The sequence below is a fragment of the Kogia breviceps genome, chromosome X (genome assembly GCF_026419965.1).
Source record: "Kogia breviceps isolate mKogBre1 chromosome X, mKogBre1 haplotype 1, whole genome shotgun sequence".
Lineage (NCBI taxonomy): Eukaryota > Metazoa > Chordata > Mammalia > Artiodactyla > Physeteridae > Kogia > Kogia breviceps.
In genome coordinates, this window is record NC_081330.1 from 73010680 (window position 1) to 73034639 (window position 23960).

Here is a 23960-nt window from a genome sequence, read left to right on the forward strand (position 1 = left end):
TTATATACCCATTAAATAACAACTCCCTTTTTCCCCCTCCCCTAGCCCCTGGTAACCACCATGCTAGTTTCCGTTTCTATGAATTCAAGTACTTTAAATTTCTTATATAAGTGGAATCATACAGTATTTGTCTTTTTGTGACTGGCTTATTTCACTTACATAACGCCCTCAAGTTTCATTCATGTTGTAGCATGTGATAGGATTTCCTTCCTTTTTAAGGCTGAATAATATTCTGTTGTATGTATATACCACATTTTATTTATCCATTCATCCACTGATGGACATCTGTATTGCTTCCGCTTCTTAGATACTTTTTATTTTATTTATTTATTAAGTTTTTATAGAATATAGGAAGGTGTTTAAGCCCTTCCTATATTCTACTTTTTAAAATAAATTTATTATTTATTTATTTATTTTTTGCTCCGTTGGGTCTTCATTGCTGCATGCGGGCTTTCTTTAGTTGCAGTGAGCAGGGGCTAGTCTTCATTGCAGTGCGCAGGCTTCTCATTGTGGTGGCTTCTCTTGTTGTGGAGCACGGGCTCTAGGCACACGGGCTACAGTAGTTGCAGCATGTGGGCTCAGTAGTTGTGGCTCGCAGGCTCTAGAGCACAGGCACAGTAGTTGTGGCGCACAGGCTTAGTTGCTCCACGGCATGTGGGATCTTCCTGGACCAGGGCACGAACCCATGTGCCCTGCATTGGCAGGCGGATTCTTAACCACTGTGCCACCAGGGAAGCTGTTAGCTATTTAAAAAAAATCTTTATTTACTTATTTGGCTGCATCGGGCCTTAGTTGCGGCATGCGGGATCTTTCGTTGTGGAACGTGGGCTCTTTGTTGTGGTGTGCGGGCTTGTCTCTGGTTGAGTCATGTGGGCTCCAGAGTGCAGGGGCTCAGCAGCTGCTGTGTACAGGCTCTCTAGCTGTGGCATGCAGGGTCTAGAGTGTGCGGGCTTCGTTGCCCCGCAGCATGTGGGATCTTAGTTCCCCAACCAGCGATCGAACCCACATCTCCTGCATTGGAAGGCAGATTCGTAACCAGTGTACCACCAGGGAAATCCCTCTTAGCTATTATGAATAGTGCTGTTATGAACACGGGTAGGCAAATATCTCTTTGAGACCCTGTTTTCAATTCTTTTGGATATATACCCAGAAGTGGGATTGCTGAATCATATGGTAGTTCTATTTTTAATTTTCTGAGGAACCTCCATACTGTTTTCCATAGCAGTTACACCATTTTACAATCCTTTCAACAGTGCACAAAGGTTCTAATTTCTCCACATCCTCCTCATATCCTTTCCGACATTTGTTACTTTTTGTTATTTTTTGTTTTTGATAGTAGCCATCCTGACAGGTGTATGGTGTTATCTCATTTTGGTTTTGATTTGCATTTCTCTGCTCTGAGTATATCTTTTTGTAAAACTCTGACTCTTAGACCATGATAATGTTTCACATACCCTTCATATACCCAAAATATAAACAAACAGTTAAAACTAACCAAGCAAGATGTAGTGGGAACCCACAATGCAATACAAACAGTAACTCTGGGAAACAATATCTTGCCTGGATACTCTAAGCCTAAAGACAAAAAATTATACATATATGCTCTAATCTAGTTCCTAAAAGTGTTTCTCACAGGAGTATGGGCTAGCAATTCCAAAGTTATTTTATGTGTATACTAGAACTGAACAAGTAAGTAAATAGAATGCAGATAATGAGAGCTGGTTTTTCACTGCTGGAGAAAGAAGTTATAAATAAGCAGAGTGGGAGGATTAGAATAAACCCTGTAGTGTTGGACTGGAATCAGAGGTATCAGTCTAAAATCAAGGTTTTTAATATATACACAGTTAGATAGACATAAAAATATAGATATATGTGTGGGTTACTATACATACAGATATTTCCTAGCTCTACTCACTGAGAGGGCCTAGAAGTAATGACTTCTCAGTAACAATGAGCACACCTAGCACCCAGATCTGGTTTCTAAACACCATTTTCCAATTTAAAAAAACCCAGGGCTCCTTGGACATATTGTTGATTCCAGAATTGGGGCAGGGAAAATAGAAGACGGGTGTGGAACATCTGGTAGAAATGCTTAAAAACTTGATAGCGTGTTAAAGAATACAACAGCCACCCTGAAGGAGCTCCTAGTGGACAAAGCAGAAACAACAAATGAAACAAGCAATAAAACAATGCTAGTATTGGATGTTAATGCATAGAATAAAATAAATACCCATGAGTCTATATGGCTATAAATACATAATCAAATAAATAAATGGTGGGAGGGGAGAGACAGCTCATCCTCATAGTAGAATTCCAATTAATAAATTTCTGAGGCCAGAACCCATGCTCTCTCTATTATACCAGGTTGTCTCAAAGCTAACTCGCTAGTCCTAAATAGATAGCAAGTTTGTTAAGTTCCCTACCTTGACACCAAGTGCTACCAGAAACTTTAGAATATCAGGGGAAAACAATCATGAGGAGAAAAAGGCTCTGTTAGAATATACATTTAAAATTAGTCTATGATTCTTACTTTATAGATCCAGGCAGGGTACCTCCATGGGCTTGCAGCAATAAGACCTGTAGCTGTTGTACCTAGAAAAGGCAAAGAAAAATAGTCAGCTAGTTACCAATCAAAAGTTACTTACCCCTTATCAGCAAAATTACCATGATTAGTAGTAGGGTAATTTTACTTGATACCTATGAAATCTAAGGCATATCTTAGGTATTACAGAAAGCAACATGGTTGATGATTCAATGATAAAAGGACAATCAGCATTACATGAATAACTAGTACTTAGAAGATGAATTGCCTCTTTTACCTAAGCATCTTCATGAGAATTTTTTTTTTTTTATGTGAGCCTCTCACTGTTGTGGCCTATCCCGTTGCGGAGCACAAGCTCGGGACGCACAGGCTCAGTGGCCATGGCTCATGGGCCTAGCTGCTCCACGGCATGTGGGATCTTCCCGGACCGGGGCACGAACCCGTGTCCCCTGCATCAGCAGACGGAATCTCAACTACTGTGCCACCAGGGAAGCCCGAGAATCTATTTTTTTTAAATTTATTTTTAAAAATATTTATTTATTTATTTTGGCTGTGCCAGGTGTTAGCTGTGGCACATAGGATCTTCGCTGTGTCATGTTTAGTTGCAGCATGCCGACTTCTTACTTGCAGCATGCAAGTAGGATCTAGTTCCCTGATCAGGGATCAAACCTGGGCCCCCTGCATTGGGAGCGCAGAGTCTTACCCACTGGACCACCAGGGAAGTTCCAGAGAACCTACTTAAAAAAAAAAAAACAACTTAGGGACTTCCCTGGGGGCGCAGTGGTTAAGAATCTGCCTGCCAGTGCAGGGACCACGGGTTCGAGCCCTGGTCCAGGAGGATCCCACATGCCATGGAGCAGCTAAGCCCGTGCGCCACAACTACTGAGCCTGTGCTCAAGAGCCTGCAAGCCACAACTACTGAGTCTGTGTGCCACAACTACAGAAACCCGCACACCTAGAGCCCATGCTCTGCAACAAGAGAAGCCACTGTGATGAGAAGCCTGTGTGCCACAACGAAGAGTAGCCCCTGCTCACCGCAACTAGAGAAAGCCTGCGCACAGCAACGAAGACCCAACCCAGCCAAAAATAAATAAATAAATAAATTAATTAATTTTAAAAATCAAACTTAGCACTGGGCTATGCAATGTGGGGGGGATACAAGAATAAACTCTTGTGGTTTATTATCCAGTTTACAATCTAGTTGATGAAGACAAGACTAAGGCCTGAAAAAGTAAGAAATAACACAAGACAGAAGATGCTAGTAATCAAGTATAGTTAAGTACTTTAGGGTTCTGAGAAGAAGCAAATTAATGAAATCCCAAAGTAGTCCAAAGGAGGCTTCATGGAGACGGATCTTAAACCAGAGTGAGGGCTTCCCTGGTGGTGCAGTGGTTGAGAATCTGCCTGCCGATGCAGGGGACACAGGTTCTTGCCCCGGTCCGGGAAGATCCCACATGCTGCAGAGCAGCCGGGCCCGTGAGCCATGGCCGCTGAGCCTGCGCGTCCGGAGCCTGTGCTACGCAGTGGGAGAGGCCACAACAGTGAGAGGCCCGTGTACCGCAAAAACAAACAAACAAACAAACAAACAAACAACAAAAAAAAAAACCCCAGAGTGAATGTGCAATCAACCTCTCCATTCCCTCTTATGATAAAAGAGGAGCTGTTCTGCTTCAGCTTTGGATCCCAACTCTTCTTGCCTTCTGATAAATCCTATTCTAGGGACTTCCCTGGTGGTCCAGTGGTTAAGACTCCATGCTCCCATTGCAAGGGGCCCAGGTTCAATTCCTGGTCAGGGAACTAGATCCCACATGCTACAACTAAAAGCCTGAATGCCACAACTAAAATATTTCACATGTCGCAACTAAGACCCAGTGCAGCCAAATAAATAAATATTTTTTAAAAATCTTATTCTATTTGTTATCCGTTCTCTCTTCTATATCTTTGACTTCTCCCTTTTTACAGAATCCTTCCTACTAAGATTAAAACATGTTCAAGTCTCTCCCATCTTAAAACAAAGCAAAGCAAAACAAAACAAAACAAAAGCACCTTTCCCAATCCCACTTTCTCTTTTGCCCAATTTCTCTCCTTCACAAAGTTTGACAGAATAGTCTACACCCACTGCCTCCATTTCCTTTTGCTCTTCTCTCACTTGCTCTTTAACCTATTCTAACCTGATTTGTGCACACAACATTCCGCTGAAATAATTCTTGATAATGTCACCAATGATCGGCATGTCACTACATCCCATGGGCATTTTTCAGTCTTCATTTTATTTGACTGTTTGGTAGCATTTGGGTTACCAGACGCCACGCTTTCTTGCTTTTCCTTCTATTCTTCAAGTTGATCTTCTAAGTCTCTTAGTTCATCTTTGCTCCAATTGTCCTTTAAATGATAAAGTTCCTCAAAGCTCACTCACTTTCTATTCTCTCCTTAAAGTCTCATCTCTGACTATGGTTTCAATTACCATCTATAAAGTGCTGACTCCCACCTTTATCTCAAACACAGATCTTTCTGAATTTAGATCTTTTTAAATGCAATTTAGATCTTTTTAATGCAATAACACTAGTATTTTACATTTATTATCACATCACTATTTCCAAAGCATGACTACACGTGTGATTTCATTTGGTCCACATAGATTTCTAAAGCATTTACAGGGAACAAAGCTGTTTGATAGGGAGAAACTGGTATTTTGTCTCCATTTTATGAAAAGGAGGCTTCAGGCAGAAAGCTTAGGGGGGATTTGCTGTCCATCAGTGAAGGAATTGCTGGTATGGGGGCACTGTTCTCTCCAATCCAGCTATCTCTCCCTTGCAACCTGCAAGTAAGGCTTACCAGAGTTACTATACCACTGCAGGGAGAAGAGCTTTCTCTGTTCCTTGATAAGCCACTACTGCTCCATCTTGGAGAGACAGTGGGAAAAGTCAAGGGCAGGATATCAGGAGACCTGGTTCCTCCATCAGCCTGCCCTGAACCACCTATATTCATTTCTTAGACCCCACTGTCTTAAAATGGGAATGAAGAGATCTGCTGTGTTCATTGGCTTGTTATGATAAAATTAAATAATGAATATAAAAGGGTTTTTTTGAACCATAATCATATATGAATGCCAAGGTGAGACAGGAAATCTGAAAGGAAGGGAGCTTCTTTGAGGCCTGAGTCTAGCCCCTGGAGCCAGACACTACGCAAGATGGTTTAGACATAATATCCTGTTTAATCCTCAAATCAGCCCAGGGAGCTGAGTGTTACTATTATTAGATCCCCTTAGTTTTTTCTGAATTTAGAACCTTTATATTCAAATATCTACTTAATATTTCTGCCTAGTTGTCTGCTATCCCAAACCTGGTCCTTCTCCAGTATACTCTAGGTCAGTGAATATGCAGTTTCACATGCCAGAAAGCTGGGTGTCATACCCTCAACCCCTTATCTAATCCACTGGTCACTTCTTTCTATCAGTTTCTAAGCCACCATTTCTCTCTCTGGACCACTGCAGTAACTTCTTAAAGTGGTTTCTATGAGTCTACTTTTGCTCCACTATAATCCATTTCCACACAGCAGCCATACCATTTTTTAAAAGTGGAAATGATCAATGTTGCCACCTTGTTTAAAATCATTTTTAACATAGTACATGAGGCCTTGATCAGGCCTCTGCTTCTTCTCTAGTCTCAGACTGGAACACCCTTTCCTTGCTCTCTCCACTCTAGCCACACTGGCATTCTGAGTTCTTCAAATGCACTGTATTCCTAACTCAAGATCTTTGCAGACATGCTATATGCCTGGCACTGTTCTAAGTGCTTTACGTGTATTAACTCATTTAACCCTCACAAAAACCCTATGAAGCAGGTACTATTATTATTTCCATTTTACAGATAGGGAAACTGAGGCACAGAGAACTTGCCCCGGGTAAATAGCTAGTGAGGTATAGAGCCAGGATTTGAAACCAGGCAGCCTGGATGGAGTGTCAATGCTGTTTCCCATCATACTTTGCTACACATGCTATTTCTTCTTCCTGGAATCCCCTTCTTTCTTTTCTGCATAGATGATTCCTACTCAGTCCCTCAGATCTCAGCTCAAATGTAGCTACTCCAGGGAAGCCTTCTCAGATTAGATATTTAACAGAAGATCCTGTTCCATACTTTCACAGTGCCCTATAGCACACTATCCCAGTTTATAATGATATGTTGGTATGATTGTGTATTTAATGTTTGCCTCCCCCACTAGGCAATAAATTCCATGAACGCAGAAACTGTGTCTGCTTTGATTAACAATGTATCCCAGCACAGTACATGGCACACAACAGTGTTCAATAAATATTTATTGTTGGAATGGATGAACAAATAAATGACCAGGAAAAAGAGCATGTTTGGCAATAGGAATACACATGAAAGGAAATAGAGGAGCAGGACTGAATAAGGTATTTTACAATTGAGATGATTCTGTGAACAGGTAAATTACTTATATTTTCTATAGTGAACCCTAGGAGGGAAGGAAATAAAGGAGGATGAGGGGAAGGAGGACAACAGATTGAATGAATGGTAATTATTATCACTGAGGAGGAAGGCCAGAGATGGAGTGAAAACTAGACAGTTGGGAAACACTAGATTCCCAGTGGGAAAAGTGCTACACCAAGAAAACCTGACCCCCCCAAAGGGGTCAACCCAAGCACCTGCCCTCTCAGCTCCTCTGCCAGAGCTACTGAGCTGCTGCACAGTCATACTGATACCACCACAAATTCATGTTCCTAGTCAGCTACTTCTTCCATTTCCGTGATTTTAAGCCTTCTGTGGTTACCTCAGTCCCTCTACCCTATCATCATCTGCTTGCTTGCTCTTAGAAGATGACCTTGCCTCCTACTTCACTGAGAAGATAAAGATTGTCAGGCTGAAAATTGCTCAATTTCCCTTCTTCCTCTAAATTAGTGTCACTGTATTCTTCCTATCCTAACCTCTTTTCTTCTAGTCTTGGAGGCAAGTATCCCCTCTACTGTCTAAAGCAAAGCCCTCTTTATTTGTGCTCAGGATCTCAACTAAGAGATGACCCCTTATCAACTCATCCCTATTCTCAGTTTTAGTCTCTCCCAACTGGTTCTTTCACATGTTTCACATGTCCATATTTTAAAAACAAACAGATTTACATCCCTTGACCCTTGACTACCAGCTATTGTCTTCTTTCATCTTGCCTTCTTGAAAGAAGAGCCTAACAACTTCCTCCACTTCCTTATCTAGCATTCACTGTCCATCCCATAGCAATCTGCTCCTATCATTCCCCTGACACTCTTCTCACTGCAGTCATCAATAGCCTCCTTGTTGATTAAAAAAAATCAATGGACACTTTTCAACCCTTATCTTACCTTACACTTCTTTATAAATGTATACTTTCAGTAGCCCTCCTTGAAACTTTCTTCTCTTGTCTTCCGTGAACCACTGATTTTCTTCCTGCCTGTTTGCTCCTTCTTCATCTCTCTTGTCTTCTACTCCTTTCCCCCTTTCTTAAATGCTGCTTTTAACCCTGAGTTCTGTCTAGGCTTCTTCTCTCTTCTTGTCCATTTGCTCATTCAGCAAATATTGAGGAAGTGCCTTTAACGTGCTGGGCACTCTTTGATCTCATCCACACCATAACTTCAGATACCATCTAAATGCTGATGACTCTCAAATGTGTATCTTCAGTTCAGACCTCTCTACATTAAACCCACATACCCAGCCATGTTTGAACAACTCTACTTAGATGTCCCACAAGCCCTTCAAATTCAAAATGCCCAAAACTGAATTTCATCATTTTCATTTCCCTACCTGACCCTGTTTTTCCTCCTATATTCCCTGACTCAATGATTATTAGTACCATTTATTCATTTGTCCAAGCAAGAAACCTGGGAATCAACTTTGATTCTCCCTACCTACCCTTCCACATCACATGTGTCACCACATTTGCAAGCCCTATACATTCTACCTCCTTGATTTGTTTCTAATTTGTCCCCCTTTCTTCATCTCTATCGCTACTGTCTTTAGTTCAGGCCATAGTTCTCACCTGAGTTATTATAATACCCTAATTTATTTTCTTACTTCTAGTCATGCCCACCTCTAACCCACTTTCTATATACTTGCTAGAGTAATCTCATTTCAAAATGTTACCCTCTTACTTAAATCTTTCAGTGGCCCCCTACAGCTTTCAGGTTGAATTCCAAATCCTTTAACAAGTCGTATAAGGACCTTCAGGATCTGACTCCTGCCTACATCTCTTGCCTCATCTCTCACTGCTCACTTTATCAGTGAAATCTCAAGTGCCACTCCCTAATCTTAAATATGACCAAAAACCTGTTAATAGGAGTTACTTTAAGATTTCCCCAAACTAACATAATGCTTAACCAACATCTCTAAACTTCTGGTAGAGAAGAAGCTGAGAAATAGGAGCTCTATCATTCCACACACTTGTAATTTTTCCCATCAAATGTCAAGTTCCTTCTACCTGTTGCTTCAGATGATTAAGTTCAGCTCTCTGGGGATCAATATTAACAACAGGTTTGTTCTTGATTTTTCTTGCTCTGTCAGCATAGCGAAGAGTATTTAATGTTTCCTCTAGATTGGAGTCAGCAGGACTCACACAGGCTATCATAAGAGTGTGGCTATTACCTCCTAGAGAATCTGAAAAAGAACAAGGGAAGGAAATGAAATCAAACAAGTAGGATGCAAGCAAAACTGTCCGGTTGGGTTTGTGACTTCAATCTCAGACCTATAAGAAAAAAATTCTTAAGTATCTACAAGTTTCCTATTGTGTCAATATAAAAACATTAAGAATTTTGTTGTATAAAACGATATAGTTTAGATCCTATTGCATGTGTCCTCGTTCTTAAGAGAGACTGTGACTTCAGCAGTTAATCAGGTTAAAACAAACAATAGAAACTTACTGGGCCAAGTAAGTTAGGAGTCACTATTAGGATTAAAATTTCTTTGGATGCCCCCCTAGGTAGATCTTAACTCCTTAGGGAATCCTTCTTATCAGCAGTAATAAAGGCAGTAACTAAGTTCATTTTCAGGTACAAAGTACTAAGTACAGTTGACACGCTACATAGATTTTTTGGCTCTCAAAGCCATATATGAAGACGTTTTTCCATTACCTTAGAAGCCTGCTTGCCAACAGATCTCTCTCCTGTTTATCAACTAGACAGCTCTGTATGTAATAGTCCAAAAATCTGGCTTTCTACCTGTTCTATCTTTGCTTTCTCAGCACTATCATTCTGAGTTACTCTTATTTTTAGAGGCACTTTAGTCTTACCTTGAAGCAGTCGAGTCAACTTGGAATCTCTGTAGGGCACAAAGCCACCCTTTTTGTCATCTCCAAGAGCACTGATTACATTTCCCAAGCATAGGAGGCCTCGGTTAATATTAATACCTAATAGCAGGAAACAAAATTTAAATTGCTTGTTAACATATACCCATGTTACCTGGGTAACATCTAATATATACCTATCCTGAGAAAGAGATAAGAAATAAAGACCCTATAGAAATATTAAGTCAGCAATCTTAAAGAAACCTCTTAATCTTGTTCACCTTTCTGAGAGTGCCTCTTTTTTTTTTCAAACAGAAAGCTTCATAGAAATGAAAAACAACAGTATTTAAAAATCTTTAGGGGCTTCCCTGGTGGCACAGTGGTTGGGAGTCCGCCTGCCGATGCAGGGGACGCGGGTTCGTGCCCCGGTCCAGGAGGATCCCACATGCCGTGGAGCGGCTGGGCCCGTGAGCCATGGCCGCTGGGACTGTGCGTCCGAAGCCTGTGCTCCGCAGCGGGAGGGGCCACAGCAGTGAGGGGCCCGCGTACCGCAAAAAAAAGAAAAATCTTTAGTGTTCTTATCAGATATTTTTATGCTCTTTGGGAAACAGGCCGTATTTTTTCTAGGTGATATGGGTTGAAATGGGAATAAACATAATGCTGGTAGAAGTTGGTGATATCCACTCTGATATTTTACTTTCTTTCCTCTCTTCCTGTTTCAAACAGTTGTTCTTGGGCTTCCCTGGTGGCGTAGTGGTTGAGAATCCACCTGCCGAAGCAGGGGACACGGGTTCGTGCCCCGGTCCGGGAAGATCCCACGTGCCGTGGAGCAGCTGGGCCCGTGAGCCATGGCCGCTGAGCCTGCGCGTCCGGAGCCTGTGCTCCACAACAGGAGAGGACACAACAGTGAGAGGCCCACATACCGCAAAAAAAAAAAAAAAAAAAACGAAAAAAAACCAAACAGTTGTTCTTCCAGTTAAGCAAAGTTCAAAGGACAAAGGTGAATGCACAATTGAGTCTGTTGGCACTTCTTGCCCTTTCCCATGGAAACAAAGCAGAGATACAGATAACGATCACCATGACAATAACCACTTGTATAGTTATTTACAAGTGGTTATATACATTATCACACTTTTAATATACATTATCACACTTAATGCTTAAATTAATGCTGTGAAATTACATTAAAAGCTATTTTTATTATTATCATTATTTTAACTATCATTTTCAGTTTATTGATGACAGAACTAGCTCAAAGGTTAAATGGCTTGTCTAAGGTCAAGTGGTACCACTAGCGGGTAAGTGGTAGGCCTGAGATTCCATCTCAGGATTGCAGTCAAATCCTATGCTGTTTCTATTATACCACAATGAAATACCTTTCCTCTTATTGCTTTAGAGTCAAGGTTCTTTTCCACTTCTTAAATTCCAAGGTTTACTTTTTAAACATTGTAATAATCTCTGAGGTCCCTTGAAAGCCCCTGACCCTCACATGGTTATGTTTATCATGGAAAGTCTATGTAGTATAATGGTTAAGTGCATGGACAATGGTGTCAGATAGACCTAGGTTCTATTCCTGGCTCTGTCACTGATTAGCTATGTGATTTTGGGTAAGTTCCTCTATAAAATGAGGCAAATCTACCCACCTTGTTAGGTTGTGGTGGGGAGTTAATAAGATACTTTACACAAAACAAAGTTAAATGATATACAAATGGCATCATTATTGTTAGTGCTGTACTACTTTACTTATTCAGCCATACTTTGGACTCCCTATAACCTGAAACAATTATATCTACAAGATCCTGAACTCCAAAATTCCTCTCTGCATCCTACAACTATCCTTCCATTTCTTTCGTGGATCCTGTTCTTCACCCTTATTGTGGCTACAAATTTACTGACACCTTCTTTCCTTTTTCAGCTGCACCACGTAGCATGTGGGATCTGAATTTCCTGACCAGGGATCGAACCCATGCTCCCTGAAGTGGAAGTGCGGAGTCTTAACCATTGGACTGCCAGGGAAGTCCCTATTGACACTTTCTAATACTCCCAGTAGAGTATCAGACTGGGCCTTAAATTACCTATTCCCTGCGGTCAATCATTTCAGTAATGTTTTCCCAAGCACTCACTAGATCCATGACCTTCTGCCATTCCCACCATGTCAATTCCTAGGCCTAGGTTAAACCAATTGTGTGTGTGAGTGTGTGTGTGTGTGTGCACGTGCACACGTGTGTGTAAGTTTCTGAAAGTCACATAACGAAATGGACTGGATCCATCCATTATAAAACACGCTATCACCTATCACCTTGGCTGAATCCTTGGTCAATAGACAATCTTCTCTTCTTCATTCTTCCTTCACCACAGCACCTATTCTAAACACTCATCATTTCCAAGACTGGAAATCTACCTTCACTCTATTAGTAGATGATTTCAATGAATACATTATGGTGATCAATTATTCACAAGGGCTCCCTAACCTTCCCTTCTCCTCACTTCACAGTCTTTCCTTTGCTGTTACTGATTCCTTTGTCCTTCTCCTTGTTTCAGACGAGGAAATAACTACCTTTATTTTCCCTTCAGCCTCTGCCAGTGTTTCTATTCCCTTCATTTTCTCAGGGACCCTGGATCCCTTGATCTTCCCCCTCCCTCTTAGATCTTCAATTTATTTTTCCTTCACAAATTACTTCTTTTCAGTCTATACACATGCTCAAATCTCCCCAACCTAAAACAAAAACAATTCCCTCAAGCAACTATCTCTTTCTTCTCCCTTTATTGCGAGTTGGAAGGGGTATCATTTTTCAGGGCCACTTATCCCATCCAGGATGTGAAGGAGATCCTGCTGAGATTGATCAAACCTCACCAATGCCTGTACTAATCCTCATATTAGTTCACTCCTTTCTCTTCTTTCCCCCTTTCAGCCAAACAGAACATTGTGCCATCTTATTGGCCCATATCCCATCTAGGATGTGAAGGAGAGACTGCTGAGGTTTTTCAAACCTGCTGAGCAAAATGTCCATCTATAGTTCCACAGGAACAACAATAAATGGCCAGATGAGCCCTGAGAAGAAATTATGGTTACTGTGATCTAAGCAAGAAGCACAGACTTAAGGATAAAAAGGCTGATATTTTTTTTTCTTCAAATGAGAGTTGGAGTTTTGGAATAGATAAATGTCTCTTTGGAAAGAAATCATCACAAAATAGCATTTGATTTCCTGTTTTTAAGAGAAAATTCTTGACATGGTTGGAGATTATATATCATAAAGACAGGTAAGAATATGTCTGCAGAGACTTAAAAGTTCTAATCAAGGATGGCTATGGAGAAAATGCCCAGATAAAATTATAAGACCAGAAGTTCCTCTTCTCTCTAAAAGACTGAGAACAGACCAAGTGAGGAGAGGATCAAGAATACTACTTAACAGCTTCGGGTATTTGTTCACTAGGGCAACAAATAAATAATAGAGATTTTAACTTTAAAAAGGGACTAGAACTTCACAAGTATCATGGAGGCACATTATAATTGGTTTCACAACTAGAATAAAAGGGTATATTGGTAACAGGAGAGAAAAATGAGGCAGAAGAGAAATGAAGCAGCTCTATATGCAGCAGCTCTCAACTGGGGACAATTTTGCTTCCTGCAGGACATTTGGCAATATCTGGAGACATTTTGGTTGTCACAACCTGTGAGGTCAGGGGGAGTGCTACTGGCATCTAGTGGGTAGAGGGCAAGGATACCACTAAACACCCTACAATGCCCTGGACAGTCCCTGCCCCCCAATATTGTTTCACCCAAAATGTCAATAGTGCCACAGCTGAGAAACCCTGCTCTATATGTGAAGAAAATATGTATGAGCCTAAGGCAGGTAGCACAGCCAAGAAGATTAGGGTGAAAAACAGAAGTAATATGATAGTATAGCTATGGTCTGCCTAGCTAGAAGGGGAATGATCTGTTACTGCACTAGATCACAAGACTTACCGGAGTAACTACTAAGAGGGGATAGAGTGGAAAGGAACTTGATTGGGAGATAGAATCTTAGTTCAAACTCTGCCTCTCCCACTTATCAATGTGTGTGACCTTGGACAAGCCACTAAAACATTCCTTTATCCATAAAACAGGTGTAATACATACCTTACCTCATGAGGCTATGATAAAAATCCAATGTGATCTATAAAGTGCCACCTACATGTAAGTTGTTATTAACAGGATAGAGGAACTTAGATAATCTGGATATTTGCTAAGTTACATGACAGTGAAAGCAGAGCACCCAATAAATTCCTTATCTACTCTGATGACAATTTTATCACCAAAAAGATACTGCAAGTGAAGAAGGAAATGGCAGTATCTTGAAATTGGCCTTCAAGTTGACACACATGTTAGAACTGATTATGTAAGTAAAATGATGAGAATCTGGTTGTAGGGGACCGAGGTGCATGGTCAGACATCAGTATGCTAGATGGTAAGAAAATGTATCTCTAAAGTTCAGGAAAAAAGATAGTTAAGTTTCTGGTACAGGAAGGCTAAAAGGGAAAAAGTATGAAAGGCTTTCAAAAAATAAAATTGTAATTATCTAGGCACATATTATTCCAATAAAAAATTGATATAGCTTCATAGGAACCAATGTAACAAATAAAATTATACACAAAAAGAACACAGAGGGCATTAGAGGAAATTCTGTTCAAACACAGGAGACTAACCACCAGCATTTATTTTCCCCCTAAGATACCACTAAAAGGAATTTAAAAAGTAACAACCCATAAGATCACAGAGCACAGGAGAGGAAATATACGTAGACAAGAGGTTTCAAAGTGTTTTTAGAGCACAGGTAGAGAAGCAATAACTGACTCAGCAAGATGGAGGAGCCTCAATCTAAAGTGCCTGCAGAGGGACAACAATGACCACGACAGTGATAATAACAGCTAAGTTTATATAGTGTTTACTATGAGGCAGATACTGTTTTTTTAAACATTTTTATTGGAGTATACCTGTTTTACAATAGTGTGTTAGTTTCTCCTTTACATCAAAGTGAATCAGTTATACATATACATATGTTCCCATATCTCTTCCCTCTTGCGTCACCCTCTCTCCCACCCACCCTATCCCACCCCTCTAGGTGATCACAAAGCACAGAGGTGATCTCCCTGTGCTATGTGGCAGCTTCCCACTAGCTATCTAATTTACATTTGGTAGTGTATATATGTCCCTGCCCTTCTCTCACTTCGTCACAGCTTACCCTTCCCCCTCCCCATATCCTCAAGTCCATGCTCTAGTAGGTCTGTGTTTTATTCCCATCCTACCACTAATCTCTTCATGACATTTATTTTTTTAGATTCCATATATATGTGTTAGCATACGGTATTTGTTTTTCTCCTTCTGACTTACTTCACTCTGTATGACAGATTCCAGGTCTATCCACCTCATTACAAATAACTCAGTTTCATTTTGTTTTATGGCTGAGTAATATTCCATTGTATATATGTGCCACATCTTCCTTATCCATTCATCTGTTGATGGACACTTAGGTTGCTTCCATGTCCTGGCTATTGTAAATAGAGCTGCAATAAACATTTTGGTACATGACTCTTTCTGAATGATGGTTTTCTCAGGGTATATGCCCAGTAGTGGGATTGCTGGGTCATATGGTAGTTCTATTTGTAGGTTTTTAAGGAACCTCCATACTGTTCTCCATAGTGGCTGTATCATTTTACATTCCCACCAACAGTGCAAGAGTGTTCCCGTTTCTCCGCACCCTCTCCAGCATTTATTGTTTCTAGAGTTTTTGATGATGGCCAATCTGGCTGGTGTGAGATGATATCTCATTGTAGTTTTGATTTGCATTTCTCTAATGATTAATGATGTCGAGCATTCTTTCATGTGTTTGTTGGCAATCTGTATATCTTCTTTGGAGAAATGTCTATTTAGTTCTTCTGCCCATTTTTGGATTGGGTTGTTTGTTTTTTTGTTATTGAGCTGCATGAGTTGCTTATAAATTTTGGATATTAATCCTTTGTCAGTTGCTTCATTTGCAAATACTTTCTCCCATTATGAGGGTTGCCTTTTGGTCTTGTTTATGGTACCCTTTGCTGTGCAAAAGCTTTTAAGTTTCATTAGGTCCCATTTGTTTATTTTTGTTTTTATTTCCATTTCTCTAGGAGATGGGTCAAAAAGGATCTTGCTGTGATTTATGTCATAGAGTGTTCTGCCTATGTTTTCCTCTAAGAGTTTGATAGTGTCTGGCCTTACATTTAGGTCTTTAACCCATTTTGAGTTTATTTTTGTGTGTGGTGTTAGGCAGTGTTCTAATTTCATACTTTTACATGTAGCTGTCCAGTTTTCCCAGCACCACTTATTAAAGAGGCTGTCTTTTCTCCACTGTATATCCTTCCCTCCTTTATCAAAGATAAGGTGACCATATGTGTGTGGGTTTATCTCTGGGCTTTCTATCCTGTTCCATTGATCTATATTTCTGTTTTTGTGCCAGTACCATACTGTCTTGATTACCGTAGCTTTGTAGTATACTCTGAAGTCAGGGAGCCTGATTCCTCCAGCTCCATTTTTCGTTCTCAAGATTGCTTTGGCTATCCGGGGTCTTTTGTGTTTCCATACAAATTGTGAAATTCTTTGTTCTAGTTCTGTAAAAAATGCCAGTGGCAATTTGATAGGGATTGCATTGAATCTGTAGATTGCTTTGGGTAATAGAGTCATCTTCACAATGTTGATTCTTTCAATCCAAGTACATGGTATATTTCTCCATCTATTTGTATCATCTTTAATTTCTTTCATCAGTGTCTTATAGTTTTCTGCATACAACTCTTTTGTCTCCTTAGGTAGGTTTATTCCTAGATATTTTATTCTTTTTGTTACAGTGGTAAATGGGAGTGTTTTCTTAATTTCACTCTCAGATTTTTCATCATTAGTGTATAAGAATGCCAGAGATTTCTGTGCATTAATTTTGTATCCTGATACTTTACCAAATTCATTGATTAGCTCTAGTAGTTTTCTGGTAGCATCCTTAGGATTCTCTATGTATAGTATCAGGTCATCTGCATACAGTGACAGCTTTACTTCTTCTTTTCCTATTTGGATTCCTTTTATTTGTTTTTTTTTTCTCTGATTGCTGTGGCTAGAGCTTCCAAAACTATGTTGAATAAGAGTGGTGAGAGTGGGCAACCTTGTCTTGTTCCTGATCTTAGTGGAAATGGTTTCAGTTTTTCACCATTGAGAACAATGCTGGCTGTGGGTTTGTCATATATGGCCTTTATTATGTTGAGGAAAGTTCCCTCTATGCCTACTTTCTGCAGGGTTTTTATCATAAATGGGTGTTGAATTTTGTCAAAAGCTTTCTCTGCATCTATTGAGATGATCATATGGTTTTTCTCCTTCAGTTTGTTGATATGGTGTATCACGTTGATTGATTTGTGTATAGTGAAGAATCCTTGCATTCCTGGAATAAACCTCACTTGATCATGGTGTATGATCCTTTTAATGTGCTGTTGGATTCTGTTTGCTAGTAGTTTTTGAAGATTTTTGCAAGTACATTCATCAGTGATATTGGCGTGTAGTTTTCTTTCTTTGTGACGTCTTTGTCTGGTTTTGGTATCAGGGTGATGGTGGCCTCATAGAATGAGTTTGGGAGTGTTCCTCCCTCTGCTATCTTTTGGAAGAGTTTGAGAAGGATAGGTGTTAGCTCTTCTCTAAATGTTTAATAGAATTCGCCTGTGAGGCCATCTGGTCCTGGGCTTTTGTTTGTTGCACGATTTTTAATCAGTTTCAATTTCAGTGCTTGTGAATTATCTGTTCATATTTTCTATTTCTTCGTGGTTCAGTCTCAGCAGCTTGTGCATTTCTAAAAATTTGTCCATTTCTTCCAGGTTGTTCATTTTATTGGCGTACAGTTGCTTGTAGTAATCTCTAATAATCTTTTGTATTTCTGTAGTGTCACTTGTTACATCTCCTTTTTCATTTCCAATTCTATTGATTTGAGTCTTCTCGCTTTTATTCTTGATGAGTCTGGCTAATGGTTTATCAATCTTATTTATCTTCTCAAAGAACCAGCTTTAATTTTTACTGATCTTTGCTACTCTTTCCTTCATTTCTTTTTCATTTATTTCTGATCTGAGCTTTATGATTTCTTTCCTTATGCTAAATTTGGGTGTTTTTTTTGTTCTTCTTTCTCTAATTGCTTTAGGTGCAAAGTTAGGTTGTTTATTCAAGATGTTTCCTGTTTCTTAAGGCATGATTGTATTGCTATAAACTTCCCTCTTAGAATTGCTTTTGCTGTATCCCATAGGTTTTGGGTCATCGTGTCTCCATTGTCATTTGTTTCTAAGTATTTTTTGATTTCTTCTTTGATTTCTTCAGTGATCACTTCGTTATTAAGTAGTGTATTGTTTAGCCTCCATGGGTTTGTATTTTTTACAGATCTTTTCCTGTAATTGATATCGTCTCATAGCCTTGTGGACGAAAAAGATACTTGATACGATTTCAGTTTTCTTAAATTTGCCAAGGCTAGATTTGTGACCCAATATATGATCGATCCTGGAGAATGTTCCATGAGCACTTGAGAAAAATGTGTATTCTGTTGTTTTTGGATGGAATGTCCTATAAATATCAAGTAAGTCCGTCTTGTGTAATGTATCATTTAAAGCTTGTGTTTCCTTATTTATTTTCATTTTGGATGATCTGTCCATTGGTGAAAGTGGGGTGTTAAAGTCCCCTACTATGATTGTGTTACTGTCGATTTCCCCTTTTATGCCTGTTAGTATTTGCCTTATGTATTGAGGTGCTCCTAGGTTCAGTGCATAAATATTTACAATTGTTATATCTTCTCCATGGATCGATCCCTTGATCATTATGTAGTGTCCTTCTTTGTCTCTTGTAATAGTTTTTATTTTAAAGTCTATTTTGTCTGATAGGAGAATTGCTACTCCAGCATTCTTCTGATTTCCTTTTGCATGAAATATCTTTTTCCATCCCCTCACTTTCAGTCTGTATGTGTCCCTAGGTCTGAAGTGGGTCTCTTGTAGACAGAATATATATGGGTCTTGTTTTTGCATCCATTCAGCCAGTCTGTGTCTTTTGGTGGGAGCATTTAATCCACTTACGTTTAAGGTAATTATTGATATGTATGTTCCTATTACCATTTACTTAATTGTTTTGGGTTGTTCTTGTAGGTCTTTTCCTTCTCCTGTGTTTCTTGCCTAGAGAAGTTCCTTTAGCATTTGTTGTAGAGCTGGTTTGGTGGTGCTAAACTCTCTCAGTTTCTGCTTGCCTGTAAAGGTTTTAATTTCTCCATCAAATCTGAATGAGATCCTTGCTGGATAGAGTAATCTTGGTTGTAGGTTTTTTCCTTCATCACTTTAAATATATCCTGCCACTCCCTTCTGGCTTGTAGAGTTTCTGCTGAAAGATCAGATGTTAACCTTATGGGGATTCCCTTGTGTGTTATTTGTTGTTTTTCCCTTGCTGCTTTTAATATGTTTTCTTTGTATGTAATTTTTGACAGTTTGATTTTTATGTGTGTTGGCGTGTTTCTCCTTGGGTTTATCCTGTATGGGACTCTCTGTGCTTCCTGGACTTGACTGACTATTTCCTTTCCTATATTAGGGAAGTTTTCAACTATAATCTCTTCAAATATTTTCTCAGTCCCTTTCTTTTCCTCTTCTTCTGGACCCCTACAATTTGAATGTTGGTGCATTTAATGTTGTCCCAGAGGTCTCTGAGACTGTCCTCAGTTCTTTTCATTCTTTTTTCTTTCTTCTGCTCTGCAGTAGTTATTTCTACTATTTTATCTTCCAGGTCACTTATCCGTCCTTCTGCCTCAGTTATTCTGCTATTGATCCCATCTAGAGTATTTTTCATTTCATTTATTGTGTTGCTCATCGTTTCTTGCTTCCTCTTTATTTCTTCTAAGTCCTTGTTAACTGTTTCTTGCAATTTGTCTATTCTATTTCCAAGATTTTGAATCATCTTTACTATCATTATTCTGAATTCTTTTTCAGGTAGACTGCCTATTGCCTCTTCATTTGTTAGGTCTGGTGTGCTTTTATCTTGCTCCTTCATCTGCTGTGTGTTTTTCTGTCTTCTCATTTTGCTTATCTTACTGTGTTTGGGTTCTCCTTTTTGCAGGTTGCAAGTTCGTAGTTCCCGTTGTTTTGGGTGGCTTTCCGCAGTGGCTATGGTTGGTTCAGTGGGTTGAGTAGGTTTCCTGGTTGGGGGGACTAGTGCCTCTGTTCTGGTGGATGAGGCTTGATCTTGTCTTTCTGGTGGGCAGGACCACGTCTGGTGGTGTGTTTGGGGATGTTGGTAGCCTTGTTATGATTTTAGGCAGCCTCTCTGCTAATGGATGGGGCTGTAGACCTGTCTTGCTCTTTGTTGGGGATAGGGTGTCCAGCACTGTTTGTTGCTGGTCCTTGATTGACGCTGGGTCTTGGTGTTGAGATGGAGATCTTTGGGAGATTTTCGCCATTTGATATTGCGTGGAGCTGGGAGGTCTCTTGTGGACCAGTGTCCTGAGGTTGGTTCTCCCACCTCAGAGACACAGCCCTGATGCCTGTCTGGAGCACCAAGAGCCTTTAATCCACACGGCTCAAAATAAAAAGGAGAAAAAATAGAAAGGAAAGAAAAGGAAGGAAGGAAAGAAGGAGGGAAGGAAGGAAGGAGGGAGGTAAGGCAGGAAGGAAGAAAGGAAGGGAGGAAGGAAGGAAGAAATGAAGAAAGAAATGAAGGAAGGAAGAAATGAAGGAACAAAGCAAGAGAGGAAGGAAGGAAGGAGGAGAAGAAGAAAGGGAGGAAGGATGAGAGGAAGGAAGGGAGGAAGGAAGGAAGAAAGGAGGGAAGAAAGGAAGGAAGAAAGAAGGGAGAAGACAAAATAAAGTAGGATAAAGTATAGTTATTAAAATAAAAAATAATTATTAAGAAGAAAAATTTCTATTAAAAAAAAACAAAAAAACCCGGGTCGGTCTAACCCTAGGACAAATGGTGAAAGCAAAGCTATACAGACAAAAATCTCACACAGCAGCACCCACATATGCACTCACAAAAAGAAAAAAAGGGAAAATAATAGTATATCTTGGACCCAAAGTCCATCTTCTCAACTTGGGATATTTCGCTGTCTATTCAGGTTTTCCACAGCTGCAGGGCACTTCAAGTTGATTGTGGAGCTTTAATCTGCTGCTTCTGAGGCTGCCGGCAGAGAACTCCCTCTCTCCTTTTCGTTCGCACAGCTCCTGGCGTTCAGCTTTGGACTTGGCCCTGCCTCTGTGTGTAGGTCGTCTGAGGGCGTCTGCCCTTCGCTCAGACAGGACGGGGTTAAAGGAGCAGCTGATTCAGGGGCTCTGGCACAGGCCGGGGAGAGGGAGGGGCACGGATGCGGGGCGAGCCTGTGGCAGCAGAGACCAGCATGATGCTGAACCGGCCCGAGGCGTGCTGCGCGTTCTCCCAGGGAAGCTGTCTCTGGATCCCGGGACCCCGGCAGTGGCAGGCTGCACGAGCTCCCGGGAGGGGCGGTGTGGAGAGTGACCTGTGCTCGCACACAGGCTTCTTGGTGGCGGCAGCAGCAACCCTAGCGTCCCACACCCGTCTCTGCTGTCCGCGCCAACAGCCGCGGCTTGCGCCCATTTCTGGAGCTCCTTTAAGCGGCGCGCTTAAACCCCTCTCACACACCAGGAAGCAGAGGGAAGAAAAGGTCTCTTGCCTGTTCGGCAGCTCCAGACTTCAACCAGACTCCCTCCCGGCTAGCCGTGGTGCACTAACCCCTTCAGGCTGTTTTCACTCTGCCAACTCCAGACCTTTCCCTGGGATCCGACCGAAGCCCGAGGTTCAGCTCCCAGCCCCCGCCCATCCTGGCGGGTGAGCACACAAGCCTCTCGGGCTGGTGAGTGCCGGTCGGAACTGATCCTCTGTGCGGGAATCTCTCCGCTTTGCCCTCTGTACCCTGTTGCTGCGCTCTCCTCCGCGGCTCCAGAGCTTCCCTCTCCGCCACCCGCAGTCTCCACCCGTGAAGGGGCTCCTAGTGTGTGGGAACCTTTCCTCCTTCACGACTCCCTCCCACTGGTGCAGGTCCCGTCCCTATTCTTTGTCTCTGTTTATTCTTTTTTCTTTTGCCCTACCCAGGTACGTGGGGAGTTTCTTGCCGTTTGGGAGGTCTGAGGTCTTCTGCCAGCGTTCGGTGGGTGTTCTATAGGAGAAGTTCCACGTGTAGATGTATTTCTGATGTATCTGTGAGGAGGAAGGTGATCTCCACGTCTTACTCTTCCACCATCTTCTCACCTCCAGATACTGTTATAGGAACTCTATACTTATTGCCTTACTTAATCCTCACAATAGTCCTATAAAGTGTGCGTCAAGTATGATTATCTGTGTTGACAGATATGAGAGCTGAGGCACAGAGATTAGGTAACTTGCCTAAGGTCACATAGCTAATAAGTAGCAGAGTCAGGATTCAGATGGAGGCAGTCTGGCTCCCAAGCCCATGATCTTAACCTCTCTGCTCTTTGGAAATGAGCAAATTTGCTCACTTAGAGGCACCAGGTACCTTGGAAAAGAGGAGAGACTTGAGGCTTAAAAGACGGGGTTGGTAGAAAATATATTTAAAGAAAGCCTGAACTCTCACATCACCTCTCCAGAGCCATGTGACTACTGTGTCCCCCATTCTCAATCATTCCCAGTCTACTTAATGGGGTAGTTTTTCCAATACCCACCCATTAAATGTTGGTATTCTCTTGGGACTGTCTTAGGCTCTTTGCTTACTATATATACTCTTCCTGGGCTATCTCATCCTTGCCTAGAGTTCCAATAAACACCTATATTAATGACTCCCTCAAATTCCCATCTCCAAACCAGACCTCTTTCCTATTGTTTAAAGCTATATTTTGTCTGCCTACTGAATAACCTCCAGTGGGCTGTGCCCACGTGGCATTGCATAACACAGACTTGAACAACACAGAATTCATCTTTCAGTGCAAATCTATTTCACTTCCAGCACTGTTCCTTTTCATTGTCTCACCACCTAACCAGTCATCCAACAAACAACAAACCTGTGACATCCTGGACTCTCCCTCTTTTCTCACCCCACACATCTGAGTACTTATCATCATTTAGTGCATATGTTCAATATTCTAGGCACTGTGCTAGGCATTAGAGGTAGAAAGATGAATAAATCACAATCCCTACTCTCGAGGAGTTAAAAATCTAAAGGGAGATAGACACACCAACAAAAACTATTTGCAAATATAATGTTAAAGGAAAAGGTAAGTATAGTAAAAATGGGTTCTCATAGGAGCGGGAATTGAAAATTTGAGCTGAACTGTGAAGAATGACTAGGACAATACTGATGGAGGAGGGAAGAGTAGGAAAGAAGAATGTAAGGTCATTCCAGGCAGAGAAGTAACATATGTCAAGGCACATATTTGTGAGACAGCATCATACATTTAGGAACTATAGGGAGTTCAACAGGAAAATAATACAAGTTATGAGATAGAGACTAACAAATAATGAGGCCAAAGGACAGTTAGGGACAGATCATAAAGAGCATGAAAGATATGTCATGCTCAGGTATTTGTGTTTATCCTGTAGGACAGTGGTTTTCAAATTGTGTTGCTCAGAACCTTAGGGATACTTTAGGGAACCACAAAAATACTGCAGAGTTTCTGCAACTATAATTTGGATTTTGTTTTAAAAATTATTTCTATTGTGGTAAAATATATATAACATAAAATGTACTTTTAACAGTTTTCAAGTGTATAGTTCAGTGGCATTAAGTACATTCACACTGTTGTGCAACCATCACTGCTATTTAACGTTATTTTAACTATTTTTAAAACAGCATTTAAGGGACTTCCCTGGTGGTCCAGTGGTAAAGAATCTGCCTTCCAATGCAGGGGACATGGGTTCGATCCCTGGTTGGGGAACTAAAATCCCACATGCCACGGGGCAACTAAGCCCGCACGCCACAACTACTGAGCCCCTGTGCCTCAATCAGAGAGCCTGCCTGCTGCAAACTAGACAGCCCATGTGCTCTGGAGCCCACACACCGCAAGTAGAGAGTGAAAAACCTGCACGCCACAACTAGAGAGAAGCCTGCGTGTCGCAACGAAGATCCCGCATGCCGCAACGAAAGATCCCGCATGCCGCAACTAAGACCCAATGCATCAAAAACAAAAAAAC

The 23960-nt window shown here is 41.0% G+C and overlaps 1 protein-coding gene across 2 annotated transcripts in view; it reads right to left on the minus strand.

Annotated features, from left to right (window-relative positions):
* Positions 1 to 23960, minus strand: part of KIF4A (kinesin family member 4A) — a 138361-nt gene that overhangs the window by 68935 nt on the left and 45466 nt on the right. For both annotated transcript variants that reach the window (XM_067024308.1, XM_059050372.2), the window contains 3 exons: positions 9812 to 9928; positions 9005 to 9180; positions 2531 to 2592 (listed from right to left, as the gene is read on the minus strand). In XM_067024308.1, coding sequence (XP_066880409.1) covers positions 2531 to 2592; positions 9005 to 9180; positions 9812 to 9928 — 355 coding nt within the window. The remainder of the gene's footprint in view (positions 1 to 2530; positions 2593 to 9004; positions 9181 to 9811; positions 9929 to 23960) is intronic.